At 41.2% G+C, this 25,960-nt stretch overlaps 1 protein-coding gene across 1 annotated transcript in view; it reads right to left on the minus strand.

Moving 5' to 3' along the window:
- The window catches only part of DLG1 (discs large MAGUK scaffold protein 1), a gene marked incomplete in the record, with an annotated part of 930,518 nt that overhangs the window by 534,752 nt on the left and 369,806 nt on the right, over positions 1-25,960 (minus strand). The window contains 3 exon segments of the mRNA XM_053710194.1: positions 698-822; positions 1,659-1,709; positions 16,363-16,416. Of these exon segments, the coding sequence (XP_053566169.1) occupies positions 698-822; positions 1,659-1,709; positions 16,363-16,416 (230 nt within the window).

Here is a 25,960-nt window from a genome sequence, read left to right on the forward strand (position 1 = left end):
TTCACTATTGTGTAATAAGAGTTGAGTGTAATGTATACAATGTAGCTACATTTGGAATGAAACACACTGTGGGTCTCCATTTAATTACGTTTAGTAAACGTGTCTGGCTAGTTTCTAAACAAAGCTGTTAAACCCCCCCCTCCAGGCGATTGGCATAGTAAAGTATCACATGTACAGAAGAGATCCAGGATTCCAGAGACCAGCAAACTGGCTGTAATCCAGGATATCTACGGTACTGCTTAGAGACAGAATAATTGCAACAAAACACTTCCCTGGAAGAGTACCTGTGCAGGCACATTTGGATTTCCAAGTCAGTGAAAAGCTATATCAGCAGCCGATATACGGTGATTGACATTCACATGGCAAAGGGGGACTAAACCCCGATTATATAACTTACACTTATTTGCAAGAATCAGAGACTAAAAGCTTAAAAAAAAAGATAAATTTTTACCTTTAAACAGAAGTGTTTGTAAGAGGTTTTATCATTGAATTTTTATATGTAGGAGAGTGTGCAAGGTAAATATATATTGGAAATTTTTAAACACCTGCTGTCTCAGCGATAAACACTGCGATTTAACTTGCATGTAAGGAGCAAGTTTTTTGGTTAGCTTAGGTTTAAAATGACTTTAGATGTGAGAAAGGCTTCTTATTTGATAGAATGCCACTATATACACATCAAAAAGAAAAGTTTACATACCGTAACCTTCCATCTTGGGATGCAGCACCTCCTGGAATAATTTTTGTTATAAAAATGCTTGTGTCATCTCCAATATGTGGATTATCAGTACCTCCAGCTATGCTGAAACCAAGCCCGGATGTACCCTAAAATAAAATAGCATTTCAGGCAGAATTCGGGAAAATAAATTGTGATTATGCAATGCAAGATAGCAGTGTTCTCTTCAGGACCTTTTTAATGGTTACAGCACCAGGCTTATTTTACTGATCACCCGGCTAAAATTCTAGCCAATATTAAGCCAAAACGAATATTAACATTTTTCAATGTTTATTGCACAAATTATCATTAAATAAATGTACATTAAATTAAGCAATTTTATTTATGCTTTGGATAGCATCAAATGTTATCATATTAGAAATGATTACACTACCCCCAACCAGCTATTTTATTATGCCACCCGGCTATCAAATGTTTTTGTGGAGAACACTGGATAGAATACAATTTTGAAATCTAAACTTGGGCAAATCACAAATTGACAAACCGTAAGAGCTAAGGAGCCACTGAACTTTTACTTATGGCTTCTAGCTTTTTGTATTATTGCACATATTATCAATAAATAAATCCATTTGCGGTTTACCTTGCTCCTTAATATTCAACCTGGCAAATATTAGATATCACATATGTCAAGCCCTAAGGCTTTGCAAAAATATTTAAAAATGTAATAAACATGTTATTTACATTAAGTAAAGCATGCTCCAGCTTCCTCCACCCGTTGCAAAGCCTATTCCTGGGTCTAAAATGAGGAATCCGGCTTCATCCAATCACGGCGTTGAATCAGACACTGATTCCCCCAGGGGGGAAGCCGTGATTGGAGGATCACCTATCCATCATTTCAGGTTTAATAAAACAACATCACATTACTCAAAGAATATAGTGCAGAACTCTTAGCAAAGAAGCAGTAATATGTTCAATGTAGCATTACCCTTTCAAGTGTAATCTCCTCATATTCAAAATCTGCATCAGTTCCATTCATCTGTTAAATAAGCATAAAGGGGGAATTTAAACGGTAGATAAACCAAGCTTATACATTTTGCTGATATTTTAACAAAAAGTAGCATAATATGCAATCTTCAACTTTAAAATCCAAATTTTATAAATTGAACCATTGTTTTTATTTTTTAATGGAATATGAAACCCCAAAAAAAAAAATTTGTAATTTAGACAGAGCATACAATTTTAAAAAAAGTTTCCAATTTACATCTATTATCAAATTTGCTTTGTTCTTATGATATTCTGTGTTAAAAAGATACATAGGTATGCATTTGGAGTACTACATCGCAGGAAATAGTGCTGACTATCTAGTACATTTGCAAATGGATGCCATTCTTGCAAAACTGCTGCAATATAGTACTCCAGCAACGGGCCAACTACTAAGCATATGAGCCTGCTTTTTAACAAAAGATACCAAGAGAACTAAGAAAATTAGAAAGTTGTTTTACATTGCATGCTCTATATGAATCATGAAAGAAACATTTTGGGTTTCATGTCCCTTAAATAAAGTATTAATGTAAACAATTGTTGCATTGTAAAGTTTTGAAATCAAACATTTCATGAGTATCCAATAAAAACACAGCAAATATAAGACACAAAAAACATTTGCAATTTTTCACACCAGAGAAATACGGGCTCAGCCAAATGACATTCCTTAAAAGGGACAGTCAACTCAAAAAATGTTATTGTTTAAAAAACATAATTTATGCTTACCCGATAATTTTATTTCCGTTTGTGGGAGGAGAGTCCACTGCTTCATTCATTACTTGTGGGAATTAAGAACCTGGCCACCAGGAGGAGGCAAAGACACCCCAGCCAAAGGCTTAAATACCTTCCCCACTCCCCTCATCCCCCAAGTCATTCTGCCAAGGGAACAAGGAACAGTAGGAGAAATATCAGGTATAAATGGTGCCAGAAGATTATTAATAAATTTAGGTCCGCCCACCGGAAAAACGGGTGGGTGCAGTGGACTCTCCTCCCACAGATGGAAATGAAATTATCAGGTAAGAATAATTTATGTTTTACATCTTACTGGGAGGAGAGTCCACTGCTTCATTCATTCCTTGTGGGAACAAATACCCAAAGCTCTAGAGTATACTGAATGAAAAAAATGGGAGGGTGAAAGGAGGTGGACCCTATACTGAGGGCACCACAGCCTGTAGAACCTTTCTCCCAAAAGCTGCTTTCGCCGAAGCAAAAACGTCAAATTTATAGAATTTTGCAAAAGTATTAAAGGAAGACCAAGTGGCCGCCTAACAAATCTGTTCCATAGAAGCCTCATTCTTAAAGGTCCAAGAAGAAGCCACAGCTCTAGTCGAGTGAGCCGTAATCCTCTGAGGCTTTTGTCCCGCTGTCTCATATGCCAGACGAATCATACTCCTCAACCAAAAGGATAGAGAAGTGGCAGAGGTCCTTTGTTCCCTGTGCTTCCCTGAATACACAACAAATAAGGACGAAGTCTGTCTGAACTCCCTCGTGGCCTAAAGATAAAACTTCAACGCCCGAACCACATCCAGATTATGAAGTAACCTCTACTTCGAAGAAGAAGGGTTAGGACACAAAGAAGGAACTACTATTTCCTGATTGATGTTACAACTCAACACCACCTTGGGAAGGAATCTCAATCCGGTGCGAAGAACAGCCTTATCGGCATGAAAAACCAAGTAGGGAGGCTCACATTGCAAGACTGCCAACTCAGAGACTCTGCGCGCCGATGCAATAGCCAGTAATAACAGGACTTTCCATGAAAGAACCGTAATGTCAAGTGCATGCATAGGCTCAAACGGAGCCCTCTGCAAGATCTTAAGAACCAAGTTTAAGCTCTGAGGAGCCAGATTCCTGAAAACAGGCCTGATCCTAACCAGAGCCTGAACAAGGTAATGAATGTCAGGAAGCTCCGCAAGCTTCCTATGCAACAGTACAGATAAAGCTGAGATCTGTCCCCTTAGGGAACTGGCAGCAAGACCCCTATCCAGACCGTCCTAGAGAAAGGCCAGAATCCTGGATACCCTGACCTTATGCCAGGGATATCCTCGTTCCTCACACCAGGACAAGTAGGTCCTCTACACCATGTGGTAGATGCGTCGAGTGACCGGCATCCTGGCCTAAACGAGCGTATCAATCACTTTTTCTGAAAATCCTCTGTTGGCTAAGACTAGTCATTCAATCTCCATGCAGTCAGATTCAGAGAATCTAGATTTTGATGTATAAAGGGACCTTGAACCAGCAGATCACTGCGACAAGGTAACTTCCACGGCGGAGATGACGACATCACCACCAGATCTGCAAACCACATCCTACGCGGCCACGACGGAGCAATCGGAATAGCCAAAGCTTGCTCCTGCTTTATGCGGGGCCACTACCCAAGGTAGAATAGGTAACGGTGGAAATATGTAAATTAGGTTGAAGTCCCAGGGTACCGCCAAGGCATCTATCAGTTCCGCCTGGGGATTCCTGAATCACGACCCATATCTGGGTAACTTGCAATTGAGTCTGGACGCCATGAGAGCTATCTCCAGCATCCCCCATCTGCTGCAGATTTCCGCGTACATCTCAGGATGGAGGGACCATTGCCCTGGATGAAACGTCTGTCTGCTCAGAAAATCCACTACCCAGTTGTCCACACCAGGCATGTGAATCGCTGAGAGCGAATAATTGTGAGTCTTTGCCCACTCCAGAATCCAAGATACTTCCCTCATGGCTAGGGAGCTGGTCCAAGAAGGTGAATCTTAGAAACCTGAAGTGCTTCTGGTCTATAGTCATCATGAATTGCCCCTCTTGAACCAGGGGCAAAATTGACCTGATCATCTCCATTTTGAACGACAGAACTGACAAAAAACATAATTTATGCTTACCTGATAAATTCCTTTCTTCTGTAGTGTGATCAGTCCACGGGTCATCATTACTTCTGGGATATTACTCCTCCCCAACAGGAAGTGCAAGAGGATTCACCCAGCAGAGCTGCATATAGCTCCTCCCCTCTACGTCACTCCCAGTCATTCGACCAAGGACCAACGAGAAAGGAAAAGCCAAGGGTGAAGTGGTGACTGGAGTATAAATTAAAAAATATTTACCTGCCTTAAAAACAGGGCGGGCCGTGGACTGATCACACTACAGAAGAAAGGAATTTATCAGGTAAGCATAAATTATGTTTTCTTCTGTTAAGTGTGATCAGTCCACGGGTCATCATTACTTCTGGGATACCAATACCAAAGCAAAAGTACACGGATGACGGGAGGGATAGGCAGGCTCTTTATACAGAAGGAACCACTGCCTGAAGAACCTTTCTCCCAAAAATAGCCTCCGATGAAGCAAAAGTGTCAAATTTGTAAAATTTGGAAAAAGTATGAAGCGAAGACCAAGTTGCAGCCTTGCAAATCTGTTCAACAGAGGCCTCATTCTTGAAGGCCCAAGTGGAAGCCACAGCTCTAGTAGAATGAGCTGTAATTCTTTCAGGAGGCTGCTGTCCAGCAGTCTCATAAGCTAAACAAATTATGCTACGAAGCCAAAAAGAAAGAGAGGTAGCGGAAGCTTTTTGACCTCTCCACTGCCCAGAGTAAATGACAAACAGAGAAGACGTTTGTCGAAATTCCTTAGTTGCCTGTAAGTAAAATTTTAGAGCACGGACTACATCCAGGTTGTGCAGTAGACGTTCCTTCTTTGAAGAAGGATTTGGGCATAAAGAAGGAACAACAATCTCTTGATTGATATTCCTGTTAGTAACTACCTTAGGTAAGAACCCAGGTTTAGTACGCAGGACTACCTTATCCGAATGAAAAATCAAATAAGGAGAATCACAATGTAAGGCTGATAATTCAGAGACTCTTCGAGCCGAGGAAATAGCCATTAAAAATAGAACTTTCCAAGATAACAACTTTATATCAATGGAATGAAGGGGTTCAAACGGAACGCCCTGTAAAACATTAAGAACAAGGTTTAAACTCCATGGTGGAGCAACAGTTTTAAACACAGGCTTAATCCTGGCCAAAGCCTGACAAAAAGCCTGGACGTCAGGAACTTCTGACAGACGTTTGTGTAACAGAATGGACAGAGCTGAGATCTGTCCCTTTAATGAACTAGCAGATAAACCCTTTTCTAAACCTTCTTGTAGAAAAGACAATATCCTAGGAATCCTAACCTTACTCCAAGAGTAACCTTTGGATTCACACCAATATAGGTATTTACGCCATATCTTATGGTAAATCTTTCTGGTAACAGGTTTCCTAGCCTGTATTAAGGTATCAATAACTGACTCAGAAAACCCACGTCTTGATAAAATCAAGCGTTCAATTTCCAAGCAGTCAGCTTCAGAGAAGTTAGATTTTGATGTTTGAAGGGACCCTGTATCAGAAGGTCCTGTTTCAGAGGTAGAGACCAAGGTGGACAGGATGACATGTCCACCAGGTCTGCATACCAAGTCCTGCGTGGCCACGCAGGTGCTATTAGAATCACTGATGCTCTCTCTTGTTTGATTCTGGCAATCAATCGAGGAAGCAACGGGAAGGGTGGAAACACGTAAGCCATCCTGAAGTCCCAAGGTGCTGTCAGAGCATCTATCAGGACTGCTCCTGGATCCCTGGATCTGGACCCGTAACGAGGAAGCTTGGCGTTCTGTCGAGACGCCATGAGATCTATCTCTGGTTTGCCCCAACGTCGAAGTATTTGGGCAAAGACCTCCGGATGAAGTTCCCACTCCCCCGGATGAAAAGTCTGACGACTTAAGAAATCCGCCTCCCAGTTCTCCACTCCCGGGATGTGGATTGCTGACAGGTGGCAAGAGTGAGACTCTGCCCAGCGAATTATCTTTGATACTTCCATCATAGCTAGGGAGCTTCTTGTCCCTCCCTGATGGTTGATGTAAGCTACAGTCGTGATGTTGTCCGACTGAAACCTGATGAACCCCCGAGTTGTCAACTGGGGCCAAGCCAGGAGGGCATTGAGAACTGCTCTCAATTCCAGAATGTTTATTGGCAGGAGACTCTCCTCCTGACTCCATTGTCCCTGAGCCTTCAGAGAATTCCAGACGGCACCCCAACCTAGAAGGCTGGCGTCTGTTGTTACAATTGTCCAGTCTGGTCTGCTGAATGGCATCCCCCTGGACAGATGTGGCCGAGAAAGCCACCATAGAAGAGAATTTCTGGTCTCTTGATCCAGATTCAGAGAAGTGGATAAGTCTGAGTAATCCCCATTCCACTGACTTAGCATGCACAGTTGCAGTGGTCTGAGGTGTAAGCGTGCAAAGGGTACTATGTCCATTGCCGCTACCATTAAGCCGATTACCTCCATGCATTGAGCCACTGACGGGTGTTGAATGGAATGAAGGGTGCGGCAAGCACTTTGAAGTCTTGTTAGCCTGTCCTCTGTCAGGTAAATCTTCTTTTCTACAGAATCTATAAGAGTCCCCAGGAAGGGAACTCTTGTGAGTGGAACGAGTGAACTTTTCTTTTCGTTCACCTTCCATCCATGAGACCTTAGAAATGCCAGCACTAACTCTGTATGAGACTTGGCAGTTTGAAAGCTTGAAGCTTGTATCAGAATGTCGTCTAGGTATGGAGCTACCGAGATTCCCCGCGGTCTTAGTACCGCCAGAAGAGCACCCAGAACCTTTGTGAAGATTCTTGGAGCTGTAGCCAATCCGAATGGAAGAGCCACAAACTGGTAATGCCCGTCTAGGAAGGCAAACCTTAGGTACCGATAATGATCTTTGTGAATCGGTATGTGAAGGTAAGCATCTTTTAAATCTACAGTGGTCATGTACTGACCCTCTTGGATCATAGGTAAAATTGTCCGAATAGTCTCCATCTTGAACGATGGAACTCTTAGGAATTTGTTTAGGATCTTTAAGTCCAGGATTGGTCTGAAAGTTCCCTCTTTTTTGGGAACCACAAACAGATTTGAGTAAAAGCCCTGTCCCTGTTCCGATCGTGGAACTGGATGGATTACTCCCATTAACAAGAGCTCTTGTACGCAGCGTAGAAACGCCTCTTTCTTTGTCTGGATTGTTGACAATCTTGACAGATGAAATCTCTCTCTTGGAGGAGAGTATTTGAAGTCCAGAAGGTATCCCTGAGATATTATCTCTAGCGCCCAGGGATCCTGAACATCTCTTGCCCAAGCCTGGGCGAAGAGAGAAAGTCTACCCCCCACTAGATCCGATCCCGGATCGGGGGCCCTCAATTCATGCTGTTTTAGGGGCAGCAGCAGGTTTCCTAGTCTGCTTGCCCTTGTTCCAGGACTGGTTAGGTTTCCAGCCTTGTCTGTAGCGAGCAACAGCTCCTTCCTGTTTTGGTGCAGAGGAAGTTGATGCTGCTCCTGCTTTGAAATTACGAAAGGAACGAAAATTAGACTGTCTAGTCTTGGCTTTGTCCTGAGGCAGGGCATGGCCTTTACCTCCTGTAATGTCAGCGATAATCTCTTTCAACCCGGGCCCGAATAAGGTCTGCCCTTTGAAAGGTATATTAAGCAATTTAGACTTAGAAGTAACATCAGCTGACCAGGATTTTAGCCACAGCGCCCTGCGTGCCTGAATGGCGAATCCTGAATTCTTCGCCGTAAGTTTAGTAAGATGTACTACGGCCTCCGAAATGAATGAATTAGATAGTTTAAGGACTCTAAGCCTGTCCGTAATGTCGTCCAGAGTAGCTGAACCAATGTTCTCTTCCAGAGACTCAATCCAGAATGCCGCTGCAGCCGTGATCGGCGCAATGCATGCAAGGGGTTGCAATATAAAACCTTGTTGAACAAACATTTTCTTAAGGTAACCATCTAATTTTTTATCCATTGGATCTGAAAAAGCACAGCTATCCTCCACCGGGATAGTGGTACGCTTAGCTAAGGTAGAAACTGCTCCCTCCACCTTAGGGACCGTTTGCCATAAGTCCCTTGTGGTGGCGTCTATTGGAAACATTTTTCTAAATATCGGAGGGGGTGAGAACGGCACACCGGGTCTATCCCACTCCTTAGTAACAATTTCAGTAAGTCTCTTAGGTATAGGAAAAACCTCAGTACTCGTCGGTACCGCAAAATATTTATCCAACCTACACATTTTCTCTGGTATTGCAACTGTGTTACAATCATTCAGAGCCGCTAACACCTCCCCTAGTAATACACGGAGGTTTTCCAGTTTAAATTTAAAATTTGAAATATCTGAATCCAGTCTGTTTGGATCAGAACCGTCACCCACAGAATGAAGTTCTCCGTCCTCATGTTCTGCCACCTGTGACGCAGTGTCTGACATGGCCCTAATATTATCAGCGCACTCTGTTCTCACCCCAGAGTGATCACGCTTACCTCTTAGTTCTGGTAATTTAGCCAAAACCTCAGTCATAACAGTAGCCATATCCTGTAATGTGATTTGTAATGGCCGCCCAGATGTACTCGGCGCTACAATATCACGCACCTCCCTCTGAGCGGGAGATGTAGGTACTGACACGTGAGGCGAGTTAGTCGGCATAACTCTCCCCTCGTTGTTTGGTGAAATTTGTTCAATTTGTACAGATTGACTTTTATTTAAAGTAGCATCAATACAGTTAGTACATAAATTTCTATTGGGCTCCACTTTGGCATTGCAACAAATGACACAGGTATCATCCTCTGAATCAGACATGTTTAACACACTAGCAAATAAACTTGTAACTTGGAAATACAATTCAATTAGAATAATATTAAAACGTACTGTGCCTTTAAGAAGCACAGAAGATCTATGACAGTTGAAAATTAATAAATTGAAACAGTTATAGCCTCAATCCTTGTAAATAACACAACTTTAGCAAAGGTTTAATCCCATTAGCAAAGATAACAAATTCTGAAAGCAGGAAACAAATTACAGAATAAACGTTTTTTATCTCAGTCAATCTATAATTCTCACAGCTCTGCTGAGAGAAATTACCTCCCTCAAAATAAGTTTTGAAGACCCCTGAGCTCTGTAGAGATGAACCGGATCATGCAGGGAATACAATGAGTTGCTGACTGAAATATTTGATGTGTAGTAAAAGCGCCAAAAAACGGCCCCTCCCCCTCACACACAGCAGTGAGGGAGAACAGAAACTGTCAGAAAACAGATTAAGCAACTGCCAAGTGGAAAAATAGTGCCCAAACATTTATTCACTCAGTACCTCAGTAAATGAAAACGATTTTACATTCCAGCAAAAACGTTAAACATAATCTCTAGTTATTAAACAGCTTTATGTATTTCTTACAGTGTAATTCTAGTGAAGTACCATTCCCCAGAATACTGAAGTGTAAAGTATACATACATGACATTATATCGGTATGGCAGGATTTTCTCATCAATTCCATTGTCAGAAAATAAAAACTGCTACATACCTCTATGCAGATTCATCTGCCCGCTGTCCCCTGATCTGAAGTTTACCTCTCCTCAGATGGCCGAGAAACAGCAATATGATCTTAACTACTCCGGCTAAAATCATAACAAAAACTCTGGTAGATTCTTCTTCAAACTCTGCCAGAGAGATAATAACACACTCCGGTGCTATTTTAAAATAACAAACTTTTGATTGAAGATATAAAACTAAGTATAATCACCATAGTCCTCTCACACATCCTATCTAGTCGTTGGGTGCAAGAGAATGACTGGGAGTGACGTAGAGGGGAGGAGCTATATGCAGCTCTGCTGGGTGAATCCTCTTGCACTTCCTGTTGGGGAGGAGTAATATCCCAGAAGTAATGATGACCCGTGGACTGATCACACTTAACAGAAGAAATTTGTTTAGGGCCTTTAGGTCCAGAATTGGACTGAACGTGTCCTCCTTCTTTGGGACCACGAAAAGGTTTGAATAATACCCCAGGCTTCTTTCTGCCGGAGGGACTGGGACGATTACTCAGAGATGAGAGATCCCTCACCCCCCCCAGGAAGGCGTGTCTCTTTTATGGTCTTTAAGATATGTTTGACAGGAAGAATCTGCCTCTGGGCGGATAAGACTTGAAACCTATCCTATAACCCTGGGATGCGACTTTCAGAAACCAAGGGTCTATAACGTCTCTTCTCCAGGCCTCCGCAAAAAGAGATAGTCTGCCCCCTACATGATCCGAAGATGGACCAGGGGCTGCCCCTTCATGCTGACTTTGATTCGGCAGGCTTCTTATTCTACTTGGACTTGTTCCAAGAGTTAACTCGCTTCCAAGATCCCTTGGATTGCTCCGACTTAGCAGCAGGCTGCTGGCGCTGAGACTTATCCGCACGAAAGGGACGAAAAGTAGATCCCTTAGGTTTAGCCTTCTTATCCTGAGGCAAGAAGGCATCCTTTGCACCCGTGACCGTAGATATGATAGAATCCAGGCCCGGGCCAAACAAAACCTTCCCCTTGAATGGAAGGGAAAGCAAGCAAGATTTAGAAGTCATGTCCGCAGACCACGACTTTAGCCACAGAGCACTGCGGGCTAAAACAGAAAAACCTGACGTCTTAGCATTCAGGCGAATAATCTGCATGTTAGCATCACAAATGAACGAATGCGCCACTCTTAAGGCCTTGATTCGTTCTAGAATTTAATTGAGAGGAGTCTCCACCTCGACCATAGTTGATATAGCGTCACACCAGTAGGTAGCCGCACCAGCCACCGCATGACCGTCGCCGCCGGTTGAAAAATGAACCCCGTGAGTTGGAACATCTTCCGCAGCATGGACTCCATCTTTTTATCCATGGGTTCCTTGAAAGAGGAGCTATCCTCTAGCGGAATAGTTGTTTTCTTAGCAAGCGTGGACATAGCAACATCCACCTTAGGGACAGTTCACCACAGTTCAAGCTGCGCGTCCGGAACGGGGAAAAGCTTTTTAAAAGAAGAAGAGGGGGAAAAGGGCGAACCAAGTTTCTCCCATTCATTTTGAATAATTTTAGTCATTTTTACTGGAACCTGGAAGGCCTGGGGCACTACCCTGTCCTTATAAACCCTATCCAGTTTAGGGATCAAAGGTTCCTCCAGTAGTTTCGGTTCCAGAACCTCCAACGTAGCAAGCACCTCTTTCAGCAGAATGCGCAAATGCTCCATCTTAAATTTGAAATCTGGCTCCTCTGCGGACGGAGGCCTAAACGTAGCCGATTCCGACCCAGAAGCGACATCCTCCGATAAGTCGGAGTTGTCCTCCTCAGCGGATAATCTGTCTGAGACATCCAGCAGAGTCGAAGAACCCTGAGACGGATAGCAGTGCTGTACTTTCCGCTTGCACTTAGTAGGGTGAGGCATCGCATTAATGGCCTACACAAACCGCCGTCTTAAATTGATCAGCGAAGTCTGGAGGCCAAAGGACCCCTCCCCGCAGGAGGCTTAGTAAGGCCCTGGGGAGCTGCTTGTGTAATCGGAAATGATTGCAGGGAACGCAGCTCGCGGGGTGGGAAGCCCTCAGAGGTGGACGGCTCAGTCGGACTAAATACCTTATTCTTCTTGGAAATAGCAATATTGTCAAAGCATGTGGAACAGAGTTGCGTAGGCAGTTCGACTGGAACCTCCTCACAATATACACAGTTAATGGGTTTGGATAAAGAAGGAGTATCCTCTAACATATCAGAGTCCTCCATAGCTTGCGCCTTTATTATGGACTTGATCAAAAATAAATGGCACCTTTATTAGTGCAGAACCCACGGGCGTGAGCACAATGTTATCTATATGGCCCACATGAACTAGCAGTCTCCTATTGTGAAAAGCAAATAAAAAGCATGCGATTGAGAGGCTGTCTATAGTAGCTTAGAAACAAACAGAAATTTTGAGGTTTAAATGTTATAAAGTATATTTTAAAGTGAATGTAAATTTCCACAAATTAAAGCCCTGTTTTTAAAAATACTATTAAAAACAGGGGCACTTTCATTTATGAAAGTTTACATAGCAGTAGTTTTTTTTTAAATACTTACCTTTTATTCCTTTCAAGCTTGGAACACCGGAGAAGCGATTCCCCTGCCCCCAGGTCCTCTCTTCTTAAGTCAGAAATGACAAATCCGGCTTCCTCCAATCACGGCGTGGTCTCAGGCAATGTTTGCTCTGGGGGGAAACCATTATTGGAGGAAGCCAGAATTGTCATTTCAGACGTAAGAAGAGAGGACCTGGGGGCGGGGGAATCGCTGCTCCGGTGTTCCAAGCTTGAAAGGAATAAAAGGTAAGTATTTAAAAAAAAACGGCTGCTATGTAAACTTTTTAAAATTTACATTCACTTTAATATAACAATGTTGGTTGTGCAAAGCTGGGGAATGGGTAGTAAAGGCGTTACCTATCTTTTTAAACAATAAGAATTTTAGAGTTGACTGTCCCTTTAAGTAAGAGAATACTTAACACTTGAGACAATCAAAGACCAGATCACAACTGGAGGTTGTGATTTGAAGTTTATAAACCCAGTTCCCTACAGATTCTCAGAGTAAATATGAAACCAAGAGATCATTTATGCACATTTAATGTAATAATAAAGAATAAAAAATTCTTGCAAACAAAGCCGTAAGCTTGGCTAAACTTATACTGGATATCTAAAAGTGATTTCACAAATTACTGTACCAAATCTTACAAAAATTTGCAATGCCAAGCTTTTCTTTTTTTTGTTTCTTTTTCATGAGATCACATTAAGGTAAATGCCCATTTAAGTATTATACCAATAACAAACATTGTTGGAAACACTGCTGCCAAGCTCAAGACATGTGCATGCTACTGAGCCTACCCAAGTATGCACTCATGGAAAGGAGGCAAGCTTCAACAAATGATATTAAGAGAAAATTGTACTTTTGATAATAGAAGTAAACAGTATTTTTTTAATTGCACACTACTGGAATTATGAAAATGTAATTTTACTTTCATATAACTTAAAGAAAGGCTAGGACAGAAATCCCAACACTTCAGAATAAAAGGTGCCAAACCCACACAGGAGGTAGCTGAATTTCCTAACAGAAGACATAAGTGTAGGGCTTAGTGATTGCTACAATCATGGAATAAAGATATAAAAAAATTGAAAATGTCTTGTTATCTTGGCTCCTTCAGTTTGCACTCAGTAACTCTGAGGAAGAATAGTAATTTATGCAAAAACAATGGAAACTAGAAGTGTGGCGGGCACTTTCCTTACACCTTTTGGCTCTCCATATGTTTAAAGACTTTGGGCCAAATGTAAGATGTACAATGGTCTGCATTCACAGACTTCTTACCTAGAAAAAATGAAGGCTGATATCTTAATTTATGTAAATCTGAGATACCACTTTAAGAAGAAATTATTGAACTGGCTCCAAAACAATTATATCATGGTGAACAACTGTGCATGGATAAACAGAGTATAAAACCTGCAATTCTGCCAATTTTCAACCGAAAATTATTGCCAACAAGAAAATTACTGGTTGAGACCTATTATAAACCAAGAAACCAAGGATGCATCGACAAATATGTCAGACTTGCAATTACCTCTGCTTTTCTTGAAAGATCTTGCGTAAAACCTGCAGAATAACAGAAAAGTGTATGCAAAATGTTTACAGAACTTAAATCCCATATTAGACTGAAAGCATCAGTCACATGATTCGGTTGACACCTGACAAAAGCAGGCTCTATTTTCTGACAAATTTGTGTAACACATATTTTGAGTTTCAACTCTTCTGCTGTAAGAGTCTTTACATTCTTTTCTTCCCATAGAATGATAAGTCTTGTCTATTTTGTTAAAAGAGAACTCCTTGTGCCACATTGGTACTTCATGTAGACCTTGTTGTAAACTTTTACTGCCAAACCATGCAGAACATGAGTGAAGTGTAAAACAAACAAATTTTGCCTAAGTTCAAGTAACTGTATTGATAACTGGGCTTCTGTCAAAGATATAAAAAACTTTAGACTTCCCCCATGGAAGCACCATAGCCTCTTTCATTAAATGTTTGAGTCTCTGAGACGGACACTTATGTGGGGTTGACATCAAATTATAATTGTTGCATAACAATTTGCCTCTCAAAGCCACATCATCACACATTTCACATTGTTTTAAATATGTAATATTTCTTAGATGGCATAAAGGCATGGAAACCAATCATATAAACGCATTCATTTATTGAAAGAGATTGAATTAAGGATACAAGCCAATATATATATCTCCAGTGAAAATTGAGACACGTACATTTATATATGTTATAAATATAATGCCAACAAAATGAAAACACCCTCATTCTGGAACAAACCCCATATAAATCCTTAAGTAAAAAGAAAGGTACACTATATACAAACTTACCAAGACACCTTATGGATAGAGCCATCCTGGGCAGACAAATTGTTGAATAAAATATGTATAACAATTACATATAGTCTGCACAGCAAGACAAAAGCCAGGAAAGCATTTAAAAAGCCAAAATACCAGATAAAATCCTAGAAAATAATTCTTAGTCTTGTACCAAAGAAAATACTGAGAAGTAGAACCAGCAGGAAACTTTTTGTCTGCAGAAAATGAAAACGACCTGCTGTGTGGTTTTGGTGCATTGTATGGAGGAAAAAATGAAATTCTGAACTGCTAGGCTTCCTGTTCTAATCCCTCTTAATGGGACATCTTCACATGGGAATACCACTTGAGGGACCAAAGACATCATTTTCAGGAATTAAATGAACAAACCGATCTTAAACTGAAACAATACAAGTAATAATAAAGCAAGCTGCAGAGTCCCCAAAAATGAGAGAGAGAAAAAAATCATAGATATTTGTTGCTGGGATGTTCCAAATGGAAATGACCTTTCAAAGGAACTAGTTAATATATGAAAATACTGGAAATCGGCACAGCTGCCCAAAATCTGTAATCAGCTGGAAACGAGGAAAATACTTTCTTTAAAATGAACACAAAAAAACTTCCCAAAAGAAGTTTTATTACATTATATGCTCAAAATGTTTAAGACAAAAAGGCCTTTACACCTAGGGAGGAAAAAGCTCTGAGAAACTGCATGGCACTAATTGAAAAGCAGTCTTCATCTGATGAAAGGAAGCCCTGTATTTATGCTTAGTATGAGTGGAAGCAGAAGCGTAACTAGAACTCACCGGGCCACAGTGCAAAGTTTGTGGCAGGGCCCTCATTTGAACAGTACCCCTTCCAAAGTGCTACTAACTCCTAATAGTTATATTGTACCACCATAAAAGGTACATAAATAATCACATGACATTAGTAAGCCAATGATGACAGGCATAAATGTGCAGCCACCAATCAGCAGCTGGCTCCCAGCTCCTTAGCCTACCTAGGAATGCTTTTTAACAAAGGATACCAAAAGAACAAAGCATAATTAGATAAAAGGAGTACATTGGAAAGTTGTTTGAAATTGTAGAAAATCTAAATCATGAAAGAAAAGTTTTGGGTTTTATGTCCTTTTAACATTTTAAACAGTACTCACTAACTAGACAAAAAGAAATAAACGTAATTAAAGTATAAAAAGTGTCATAAAAGATTCTGGCCCTGGAGAATAAAATGTATAAACAAAATTGCATTTGTGATTTCAAAGTTGAAAACAAATATTTTTAAAAGCTGAGGAGCGAAAAAAACAACTTTCTAATACTGAAAAAAACACATTAGCTCTATTATATTACAGCCAACATACATTGTCCCTTTCTTATTATCCTGAGAAAACCCTTAAGAAACATGTGTTAACCTGGACTTAATGCAGTAATCACAAACACATGTAAATGAAGAGAGAGAAATCACTTACATAAGGTGGAGTGTCCTGATTTTCTGTGTTTACAATCATTGGCGCGGGATTTGCCTTTGGAAAATAAAAGGAAATGAGAAGATTATAATCACTAACATTTAAATTTCATTAAAAAGGGCAATTTTCTGCCCAATGACGACGTACAGGGAAGGACACACTATTACATCATGTTCAAAGGACCATTAAATACAGTAGAATTGCATAATAAAAAGACAATGCAAATACACAGTCTGAAGTGATTTTTTTTCCTCTCACACATTTCTAAATGTACTTACATTTGCCAGCCCCCTGTATTATATAAACTATGACTTCTTCCATATGCAGCTCTAGGGAAAAAGCAGAACTAAAAATGTGTGCCATAAATTTTGCAGCTGCTGGAAAGAGCAGAACTAAAAATGTGTGCTTTGGGTGGCAAAAACCCAAAAGAGCCCTCTGAAGGGTAAAACAGAATATAAGGGTACCCTGCAGCCTTACGTAACTGACCTGTGTTGATGAGCATTTTTAGGAAGTATATTATTAATTGTGTGTTTAATAATAAAAATAACAATAATAAATGTATATGCTGCCGTTAAAACTTCTAAAATATTGACTTGTGTCCCTCATTTGTTAGGAAGTTGGAAATTCCTGAGATCGATAATAGTAATGATGAGATATCTTAATAAGTAACTCACAGCTGATATTACATTAATGTGCGCTGGTATTACAAGTTAGGTGCGAGGTCGCATTCGCACTGCACGGAACCATAGGCTCCAATAGGAGCCTCATTCTCATGCCGTGAGGCATGAAGGGAGTAAGTCATGCAGCGATGGGCAGCAGATTGTAAATATATATATTAAATATAAAAATATATTGTACATATACAGGGAGTGCAGAATTATTAGGCAAGTTGTATTTTTGAGGATTAATTTTATTATTGAACAACAACCATGTTCTCAATGAACCCAAAAAAACTCATTAATATCAAAGCTGAATAGTTTTGGAAGTAGTTTTTAGTTTGTTTTTAGTTATAGCTATTTTAGGGGGATATCCGTGTGTGCAGGTGACTATTACTGTGCATAATTATTAGGCAACTTAAAAAAAAACAAATATATACCCATTTCAATTATTTATTTTTACCAGCGAAACCAATATAACATCTCAACATTCACAAATATACATTTCTGACATTCAAAAACAAAACAAAAACAAATCAGTGACCAATATAGCCACCTTTCTTTGCAAGGACACTCAAAAGCCTGCCATCCATGGATTCTTTCAGTGTTTTGATCTGTTCACCATCAACATTGCGTGCAGCAGCAACCACAGCCTCCCAGACACTGTTCAGAGAGGTGTACTGTTTTCCCTCCTTGTAAATCTCACATTTGATGATGGACCACAGGTTCTCGCTGGGGAGTACTTGGACGCGTGTGATGGAGCATTGTCCTGCGTGAAAATCATGTTTTTCTTGAAGGATGCAGACTTCTTCCTGTACCACTGCTTGAAGAAGGTGTCTTCCAGAAACTGGCAGTAGGACTGGGAGTTGAGCTTGACTCCATCCTCAACCCGAAAAGGCCCCACAAGCTCATCTTTGATGATACCAGCCCAAACCAGTACTCCACCTCCACCTTGCTGGCGTCTGAGTCGGACTGGAGCTCTCTGCCCTTTACCAATCCAGCCACGGGCCCATCCATCTGGCCCATCAAGACTCACTCTCATTTCATCAGTCCATAAAACCTTAGAAAAATCAGTCTTGAGATATTTCTTGGCCCAGTCTTGACGTTTCAGCTTCTGTGTCTTGTTCAGTGGTGGTCGTCTTTCAGCCTTTCTTACCTTGGCCATGTCTCTGAGTATTGCACACCATGTGCTTTTGGGCACTCCAGTGATGTTGCAGCTCTGAAATATGGCCAAACTGGTGGCAAGTGGCATCTTGGCAGCTGCACGCTTGACTTTTTTCAGTTCATGGGCAGTTATTCACGCTTCTTGCGACCCTGTTGACTATTTTGAATGAAACGCTTGATTGTTTGATGATCACGCTTCAGAAGCTTTGCAATTTTAAGAGTGCTGCATCCCTCTGCAAGATATCTCACTATTTTTGACTTTTCTGAGCCTGTCAAGTCCTTCTTTTGACCCATTTTGCCAAAGGAAAGGAAGTTGCCTAATAATTATGCACACCTGATATAGGGTGTTGATGTCATTAGACCACACCCCTTCTCATTACAGAGATGCACATCACCTAATATGCTTAATTGGTAGTAGGCTTTCGAGCCTATACAGCTTGGAGTAAGACAACATGCATAAAGAGGATGATGTGGTCAAAATACTCATTTGCCTAATAATTCTGCACTCCCTGTATATTTACAGGGAACAGACAGTTCCCCTTAGACTGCTATGTAAAGGCACTTTTCAGTGCCGTTTTTTGTTTGTTTTTCTCTAACACCCCACACTCGCCAACTTTAACCCCTCATAACTGCTATTATGAGGGGTTAATAAAAACAGAATTTATGTTTACCTGATAAATTACTTTCTCCAACGGTGTGTCCGGTCCACGGCGTCATCCTTACTTGTGGGACATTCTCCTCCCCAACAGGAAATGGCAAAGAGCCCAGCAAAGCTGGTCACATGATCCCTCCTAGGCTCCGCCTACCCCAGTCATTCGACCGACGTTAAGGAGGAATATTTGCATAGGAGAAACCATATGATACCGTGGTGACTGTAGTTAAAGAAAATAAAATATCAGACCTGATTAAAAAACCAGGGCGGGCCGTGGACCGGACACACCGTTGGAGAAAGTAATTTATCAGGTAAACATAAATTCTGTTTTCTCCAACATAGGTGTGTCCGGTCCACGGCGTCATCCTTACTTGTGGGAACCAATACCAAAGCTTTAGGACACGGATGAAGGGAGGGAGCAAATCAGGTCACCTAAATGGAAGGCACCACGGCTTGCAAAACCTTTCTCCCAAAAATAGCCTCAGAAGAAGCAAAAATATCAAACTTGTAAAATTTGGTAAAAGAGTGCAGTGAAGACCAAGTCGCTGCCCTACATATCTGATCAACAGAAGCCTCGTTCTTGAAGGCCCATGTGGAAGCCACAGCCCTAGTGGAATGAGCTGTGATTCTTTCAGGAGGCTGCCGTCCGGCAGTCTCGTAAGCCAATCTGATGATGCTTTGAATCCAAAAAGAGAGAGAGGTAGAAGTTGCTTTTTGACCTCTCCTTTTACCAGAATACACAACAAACAAGGAAGATGTTTGTCTAAAATCCTTTGTAGCATCTAAATAGAATTATAGAGCGCGAACAACATCCAAATTGTGCAACAAACGTTCCTTCTTCGAAACTGGTTTCGGACACAGAGAAGGCACGACTATCTCCTGGTTAATGTTTTTGTTAGAAACAACTTTTGGAAGAAAACCAGGTTTAGTACGTAAAACCACCTTATCTGCATGGAACACCAGATAAGGAGGAGAACACTGCAGAGCAGATAATTCTGAAACTCTTCTAGCAGAAGAAATTGCAACGGAATGTAGGGGTTCAAACGGAACCCCCTGAAGAACTGAAAGAACTAAGTTGAGACTCCAAGGAGGAGTCAAATGTTTGTAGACAGGCTTGATTCTAACCAGAGCCTGAACAAAGGCTTGAACATCTGGCACAGCTGCCAGCTTTTTGTGAAGTAACACAGACAAGGCAGAAATCTGTCCCATCAAGGAACTTGCAGATAATCCTTTTTTCAATCCTTCTCGAAGGAAGGATAGAATCTTAGGAATCTTAACCTTGTCCCAAGGGAATCCTTTAGATTCACACCAACAGATATATTTTTTCCAAATTTAGTGGTAAATGTTTCTAGTTACAGGCTTTCTGGCCTGAACAAGAGTATCAATAACAGAATCTGAGAACCCTCGCTTTGATAAGATCAAGCGTTCAATCTCCAAGCAGTCAGCTGGAGTGGGACCAGATTCGGATGTTCGAACGGACCTTGAACAAGAAGGTCTCGTCTCAAAGGTAGCTTCCATGGTGGAGCCGATGACATATTCACCAGATCTGCATACCAAGTCCTGCGTGGCCACGCAGGAGCTATCAAGATCACCGACGCCCTCTCCTGATTGATCCTGGCTACCAGCCTGGGGATGAGAGGAAACGGCGGGAATACATAAGCTAGTTTGAAGGTCCAAGGTGCTACTAGTGCATCTACTAGAGTCGCCTTGGGATCCCTGGATCTGGACCCGTAGCAAGGAACCTTGAAGTTCTGACGAGAGGCCATCAGATCCATGTCTGGAATGCCCCACAGTTGAGTGATTTGGGCAAAGATTTCCGGATGGAGTTCCCACTCCCCCGGATGCAATGTCTGACGACTCAGAAAATCCGCTTCCCAATTTTCCACTCCTGGGATGTGGATTGCAGACAGGTGGCAGGAGCGAGTCTCCGCCCATTGAATGATTTTGGCCACTACTTCCATCGCCAGGGAACTCCTTGTTCCCCCCTGATGGTTAATGTACGCAACAGTCGTCATGTTGTCTGATTGAAACCGTATGAACTTGGCCCTCGCTAGCTGAGGCCAAGCCTTGAGAGCATTGAATATCGCTCTCAGTTCCAGAATATTTATCGGTAGAAGAGATTCTTCCCGAGACCAAAGACCCTGAGCTTTCAGGGATCCCCAGACCGCGCCCCAGCCCATCAGACTGGCGTTGGTCGTGACAATGACCCACTCTGGTCTACGGGAGGTCACCCCTTGTGACATGTTGTCCAGGGACAGCCACCAACGGAGTGAGTCTCTGTACAGTCCCCATTCCACAGACTGAGCATACACAGTTGTAATGGTCTTAGATGAATGCGCGCAAAAGGAACTATGTCCATTGCCGCTACCATCAAACCTATCACTTCCATGCACTGCGCTATGGAAGGAAGAGGAACGGAATGAAGTATCCGACAAGAGTTTAGAAGTTTTGTTTTTCTGGTCTCTGCCAGAAAAATCCTCATTTCTAAGGAGTCTATTATTGTTCCCAAGAAGGGAACTCTTGTCGACGGAGATAGAGAACTCTTTTCCACGTTCACTTTCCTCCGTGAGATCTGAGAAAGGCCAGGACTATGTCCGTGTGAGCCTTTGCTTGAGGAAGGGACGACGCTTGAATCAGAATGTCGTCCAAGTAAGGTACTACAGCAATGCCCCTTGGTCTTAGCACCGCCAGAAGGGACCCTAGTACCTTTGTGAAAATCCTTGGAGCAGTGGCTAATCCGAAAGGAAGCGTCACGAACTGGTAATGCTTGTCCAGGAATGCGAACCTTAGGAACCGATGATGTTCCTTGTGGATAGGAATATGTAGATACGCATCCTTTAAATCCACCGTGGTCAAGAATTGACCTTCCTGGATGGAAGGATTGTTCGAATGGTTTCCATTTTGGACGATGGAACCTTGAGAAACTTGTTTAGGATCTTGAGATCTAAGATTGGTCTGAACGTTCCCTCTTTTTTGGGAACTACGAACAGATTGGGGTAGAACCCCATCCCTTGTTCTTTTAATGGAACAGGATGAATCACCTCCAGAAGATAACCTTGGGAGACTATTTCTAGCGCCCAAGGATCCAGAACATCTCTTGCCCAAGCCTGAGTGAAGAGAGAGAGTCTGCCCCCCACCAAATCCGGTCCTGGATCGGGGGCCCGCATCTCATGCTGTCTTGGGAGCAGTGGCAGGTTTCTTGGCCTGCTTTCCTTTGTTCCAGCCTTGCATTCTCCAGGCTGGATTGGCTTGAGAAGTATTACCCTCCTGCTTAGAGGACGTAGCACTTGGGGCTGGTCCGTTTCTGCGAAAGGGACGAAAATTAGGTTTATTTTTGGCCTTGAAAGACCTATCCTGAGGAAGGGCGTGGCCCTTGCCCCCAGTGATATCAGAGATAATCTCTTTCAAGTCAGGGCCAAACAGTGTTTTCCCCTTGAAAGGAATGTCAAGCAATTTGTTCTTGGAAGACGCATCCGCTGACCAAGATTTTAACCAAAGCGCTCTGCGCGCCACAATAGCAAACCCAGAATTTTTCGCCGCTAACCTAGCCAATTGCAAGGTGGCGTCTAGGGTGAAAGAATTAGCCAATTTAAGAGCACGAATTCTGTCCATAATCTCCTCATAAGAAGAAGAATTACTAATAATCGCCTTTTCTAGCTCATCGAGCCAGAAACACGCGGCTGTAGTGACAGGGACAATGCATGCAATTGGTTGTAGAAGGTAACCTTGCTGAACAAACATCTTTTTTAGCAAACCTTCTAATTTTTTATCCATAGGATCTTGGAAAGTACAACTATCTTCTATGGGTATAGTGGTGCGCTTGTTTAGAGTAGAAACCGCCCCCTCGACCTTGGGGACTGTCTGCCATAAGTCCTTTCTGGGGTCGACTATAGGAAACAATTTTCTTTAAATATGGGGGGAGGTACGAAAGGTATACCGGGCCTGTCCCATTCTTTATTAACAATGTACGCCACCCGCTTGGGTATAGGAAAAGCTTCGGGGGGCCCCGGGGCCTCTAGGAACTTGTCCATTTTACATAGTGTTTCTGGAATGACCAGATAATCACAATCATCCAAATTGGATAACACCTCCTTAAGCAGAGCGCGGAGATGTTCCAACTTAAATTTAAAAGTAATCACATCAGGTTCAGCTTGTTGAGAAATTTTTCCTGAATCTGAAATTTCTCCCTCAGACAAAACCTCCCTGGCTCCCTCAGACTGGTGTAGGGGCCCTTCAGAAACAAAATCATCAGCGTTCTCATGCTCTTCAGTATTTTCTAAAACAGAGCAGTCGCGCTTTCGCTGATAAGTGGGCATATTGGCTAAAATGTTTTTGATAGAATTATCCATTACAGCCGTTAATTGTTGCATAGTAAGGAGTATTGGCGCGCTAGATGTACTAGGGGCCTCCTGTATGGGCAAGACTGGTGTAGACGAAGGAGGGGATGATGCAGTACCATGCTTACTCCCCTCACTTGAGGAATCATCTTGGGCATCATTTTTTCTAAATTTTTTATGACATAAATCACATCTATTTAAATGAGAAGGAACCTTGGCTTCCCCACAGTCAGAACATAATCTATCTGGTAGTTCAGACATGTTAAACAGGCATAAACTTGATAACAAAGCACAAAAAACGTTTTAAAATAAAACCGTTACTGTCACTTTAAATTTTAAACTGAACACACTTTATTACTGCAATTGCGAAAAAGTATGAAGGAATTGTCCAAAATTCACCAAAATTTCACCACAGTGTCTTAAAGCCTTAAAAGTATTGCACACCAAATTTGGAAGCTTTAACCCTTAAAATAACGGAACCGGAGCCGTTTTTATATTTAACCCCTTTACAGTCCCTGGAATCTGCTTTGCTGAGACCCAACCAAGCCCAAAAGGGAATACGATACCAAATAATGCCTTCAGAAAGACTTTTCTATGTATCAGAGCTCCACACACATGCAGCTGCATGTCATGCTGTTCTCAAAAACAAGTGCGCCATACCGGCGCGAAAATGAGGCTCTGACTATGATTAGGGAAAGCCCCTATAGAATAAGGTGTCTAAAACAGTGCCTGCCGATATTATTTTACAAAAAATACCCAGATTAAATGATTCCTCAAGGCTAAATATGTGTAAATATGATCGATTTAGCCCAGAAAATGTCTACAGTCTTAATAAGCCCTTGTGAAGCCCTTATTTACTATCTGAATAAAAATGGCTTACCGGATCCCATAGGGAAAATGACAGCTTCCAGCATTACATCGTCTTGTTAGAATGTGTCATACCTCAAGCAGCAAAAGACTGCTCACTGTTCCCCCAACTGAAGTTAATTCCTCTCAACAGTCCTGTGTGGAACAGCCATGGATTTTAGTAACGGTTGCTAAAATCATTTTCCTCATACAAACAGAAATCTTCATCTCTTTTCTGTTTCAGAGTAAATAGTACATACCAGCACTATTTTAAAATAACAAACTCTTGATTGAATAATAAAAACTACAGTTAAACACTAAAAAACTCTAAGCCATCTCCGTGGAGATGTTGCCTGTACAACGGCAAAGAGAATGACTGGGGTAGGCGGAGCCTAGGAGGGATCATGTGACCAGCTTTGCTGGGCTCTTTGCCATTTCCTGTTGGGGAGGAGAATGTCCCACAAGTAAGGATGACGCCGTGGACCGGACACACCTATGTTGGAGAAAAGAATATACTTTATTTTGGGGCAAACTTGAGGTTATTTTGAAAATTAACCAATGGTTAATATGGTTTTATGGTTTTTAAAATGTACATGGACTTTACATTATTGTGCAGCTCTTTGGATTTTATTTGTTGTGAGCAGTACCAAATTTATAGTTTGAAAGCAAAAAATAGGGCAAAAAATGTTTTTGTCTGAGAAGGGAAAAATGTTTTATTTTGCCCGATTATAAAACTATAGTTCAAAAAGCATTTTTATTTTATAATCTGAGTTTGAAAACCAATAAGACTGATGAGAGAACGAATCAAGAATTTTGCAACACAAAGATAAACAATATACCTGATAATCTTGTTAACAGTGCAAATAACACAAACACTTTTACTTCATCATTTGTAAAGTAAAACATCTGTAACTATTTTAGGATTGGGGCAGTGGATTGGCACAATAATCTGAATATAGATTGATATTGCTCTACTTTAAATGAAACAAAGGAATCACCGCAATTAGCTAAAATAAAATAAAAATATAATAATATTAAAGGGACAGTCTACACCAGAATTTGTATTGTTTTAAAAGATAGTTAATCCCTTTATTACCCATTCCCTAGTTTTGCATAACCAACACTGGTATATAAAAACATTTGTACCTCTGTGATTATCTTGTAATCAAGTCTCTGCAAACTTATTTCAGTTCTTTTGACAGACATCCATTTTAGCCAATCAGAGCTGGCTCACTGGAACTCCACGTGCATGAGCACAGTGTTATCTATATGACACACATGAACTAACACCCTTTTAGTGGTGAAAAACTGTAAAATGCCCTGAGAGAAGAGGTGGCCTTCAAGGGCTTAAAAATTAGCATATGAACCTCCTAGGTTTAGCTTTAAACTAAGAATACCAAAAGAACAAAGCAAAGTTGGTGATAAAAGTAAATTGGAAAATTGTTTAAAATTACATTCTCTATCTGAATCATGAAAGTTTATTTTGGACTACACTGTCCCTATAATAAATGAAAATATAGAGCACCCCAGCTCTTATTTACAAATTGAGAAACAATACAACTAAAATGATCATTTTTACATAGATTAAAAAAAAAAAAAATTGAATAGCAATAAGCCATAGAGAAATTATAGGATTAAAAACAGCAAAAAATATTTACATGACCTTCAAAATATCAGGGTGAAGAGTAAACTTCCAATGAAACAAAACTAAATGAACCTACAAAATGCACAGTAGTAAAATGTTATTATAGCAAAAAATGCTCAACAGAAACTGTGTGGTTATCCCCCATAAAGGGTTAAACTCATAGTTAAACTCCCATACCAGACATTCACAGGTGAGTCCTCTTGATTGGCCTACTAATTGGGCTAATGGGTTTAACAGTGATCAAGTAGCGTTTGTGCAATAATAAAATAACAAATTAGATCATTTAAGTTTTGCTTTACTA

This window comes from Bombina bombina, chromosome 4, assembly GCF_027579735.1.
Source record: "Bombina bombina isolate aBomBom1 chromosome 4, aBomBom1.pri, whole genome shotgun sequence".
NCBI classification, from domain to species: Eukaryota; Metazoa; Chordata; class Amphibia; order Anura; family Bombinatoridae; genus Bombina; species Bombina bombina.